A 2,603-nucleotide genomic window follows, 5' to 3' on the forward strand; every position below is an offset into this window, starting at 1 on the left:
ACACACACACACACACTCTCACTCACACTCACACACACTCACTCTCTCACACACACACTCACACACACTCACTCTCACATAGACACACACACACACACACACTCACATGTTTGTGTGACTCTGCATCATACTGATGTGTTTGTACTGTGCAGGTATAAGCTGACTCAGATTGTAGTGGACACGGCGGCTGGGCCTCATAAGAACCGCAGCGTTGTGTTTCTGGGCTCTGAAGACGGACGGGTCCTGAAGATCCTGACAGGCACTCAAGCCAACAGCTCACGCAGCTCCAGACTGCTGGAGGACCTCCACGTCTTCAGCCCCACACAGTGAGCGTCACAGCAGCACTGCTCTGACTGTCTGTCACAAAGCTTTTCTTGTCTAAAGCTTGCCGTCTTGTTCCAGGTGTACTGGAGAGCGCACTGTGTTGGGTCTGGAGCTGGATAAGGAGCATCACGCTCTATTTGTGGCGTTTTCCAGCTGCATTATCAGAGTTCCTCTCAGCCGCTGCGCTCGACACACCACCTGCAAGAGGTGAGGGATTCACACGCTAAATATAACGTCTAAACGTACTTGATTTAAAGGGGTCATATGATGCGATTTCAGTTTTTCCTTTCTCTTTGGAGTGTTACAAGCTCTTGGTGCATAAAGAAGATCTGTAAAGTTGCAAAGACTAAAGTCTCAAATCCAAAGAGATATTCTTTATAAAAGTTAAGAGTCAGCCACACCTACCTAAAACAGCTCGTTCTAACACGCCCCCACATGTCTACATCACTATCAGATGTGTGCAGCACATTTTATGGAGTACTGTTTCCTGAACCAGTAGCCTAAGGCGTCTGTGCTCAAAGGCTGTTTCTATAAAGTTGGGCAGTTCCAACTTTGCAAGGACAGTCTGGCGCTTCTGACTCACAGACTGTAAGTACATTTTTTTTATATTTAAAGAATTTGCCATTGATGATTCAAACGTGAGTTTAGAGCAGTGTAGAGTAGCACTTGTTGTTTGTCATTTCTCCGATCACAAATGCAGACATGGTTTTATGTTTAAGCAGTTTTGTCTCGTCTAGTGATGTCCGGATCGCGAACGAATCGTTCTATTTAACCGGCTCTTCTTAGTGAACCGGTCAAACTGAATCGTTTGAAACGGTTCGCGTCTCCAGTACGCACTAATCCACAAATTACTTAAGTTATTCGGTTTATAAACGTGCCTGACACTCCCTCTGACGCGAAATAAACCAATATCCCGAGTTATTCAGTTACTCCTAACAGTACATTGACTGAACTGCTAAAAGAGAACCGATGATGGGATGTGCACGAGCAGAGCAGCTGGACTGAGTCTCGTCCTGCTGGGACTCGGCATCACAATATGGTGAGGGGCGTAACATTTGCATCACACGCAGGGCTGGATTGGTAATTGGGCATACCGGGCATTTTCCCGGTGGGCCGACAGAATTTTTAATTGTTTTTATTTTCCAAGGACCATCACACAGGGACAGCGAGCAGCCAGTGGCCCATTGATTTGTCTCATGTATTGACCGTGTAAACATCCAATCACAATGCGCTATAGACTGAGCAATAAAGTATTTTTCTCCGCCTATATAAAGATCGCTTCACCCCAACTTCTTCCTCGTCGGCTTTTCCCACGTTTTCACAGCAGCATTATCAAGAAAAGGCTTGCTCTGCGGTAAAGTTATGCTTGCTCTGCAGTGAGTGATGTGGGCCAAAGAGCCAGGCAGGAGGAGAAGTAAGCAGTTGAATCTGTAAAGTGCTTGATAGGGACTCGCAGCGGAGACAGGCATCTAACCTATCCTAACGTGTGTGCGCACCACGAGTGTAGAATACGTAAACAGAAACACTTTTTAATAAAACGTAAATTCGTCCCCCGCGATTTTTTGCCCCGGGGGGGCAAAAAAGTGGCCTTTTATTGTGGCCAGCCTAAGGCACACCTGTGCAATAATCATGCTGTCTAATCAGCATCTTGATATGCCACACCTGTGAGGTGGATTATCTCGGCAAAGGAGAAGTGCTCACTAACACAGATTTAGACAGATTTGTGAACAATATTTGAGAGAAATAGGCCTTTTGTGTACATAGAAAAAGTCTTAGATCTTTGAGTTCAGCTCATGAAAAATGGGGGCAAAAACAAAAGTGTTGCGTTTATAATTTTGTTCAGTGTATATATATTGAAGTGGTGGTGCCAGGGACGATTTTTTGTCCCAGTCCAGCCCTGGTCACACGCTTGAGGTATTTGGCCAATCATAACGCACTGGATAGCTGGCCAATCACAGCACACCTCGCTTTTCAGACCGATGAGCTTTGTAAAAATCGACGCGTTTCAGAAAGGCGGGGCATAGAGGAGAAACAATAATGTACAGTATGTGGAAAATAATGTGTTTTTTTTAACCTTAAACCGCATAAACACATTTCATTACACCAAATACACAAAATAATGTTCTTTTTAGCAGCATCATATGACCCCTTTAAACATACTTGCATATTAAAAGTCGAAAAGTAACAACACAACTGTAATTATAACAGGATTACCAAAAATAATATTCCCTTACAGTACTTTATTATGAAATACATTTTATTTTATTTTCCTCCCAAAA

The 2,603-nt window shown here is 43.9% G+C and overlaps 1 protein-coding gene across 1 annotated transcript in view; it reads left to right on the forward strand.

Annotated features, from left to right (window-relative positions):
• The window catches only part of LOC107691397 (semaphorin-6D-like), a 32,182-nt gene extending 31,640 nt beyond the window's left edge, over window positions 1-542 (forward strand). Inside the window, exons 13-14 of the mRNA XM_016489970.1 lie at window positions 153-326; window positions 403-542. Of these exons, the coding sequence (XP_016345456.1) occupies window positions 153-326; window positions 403-535 (307 nt within the window). The 3' untranslated portion in view covers window positions 536-542. The remainder of the gene's footprint in view (window positions 1-152; window positions 327-402) is intronic.
• The last annotated feature ends 2,061 nt before the right edge of the window (window positions 543-2,603 follow it).

Source organism: Sinocyclocheilus anshuiensis, unplaced genomic scaffold, assembly GCF_001515605.1.
Source record: "Sinocyclocheilus anshuiensis isolate Anshui unplaced genomic scaffold, SAMN03320099.WGS_v1.1 scaffold938, whole genome shotgun sequence".
Taxonomy (NCBI): Eukaryota; Metazoa; Chordata; class Actinopteri; order Cypriniformes; family Cyprinidae; genus Sinocyclocheilus; species Sinocyclocheilus anshuiensis.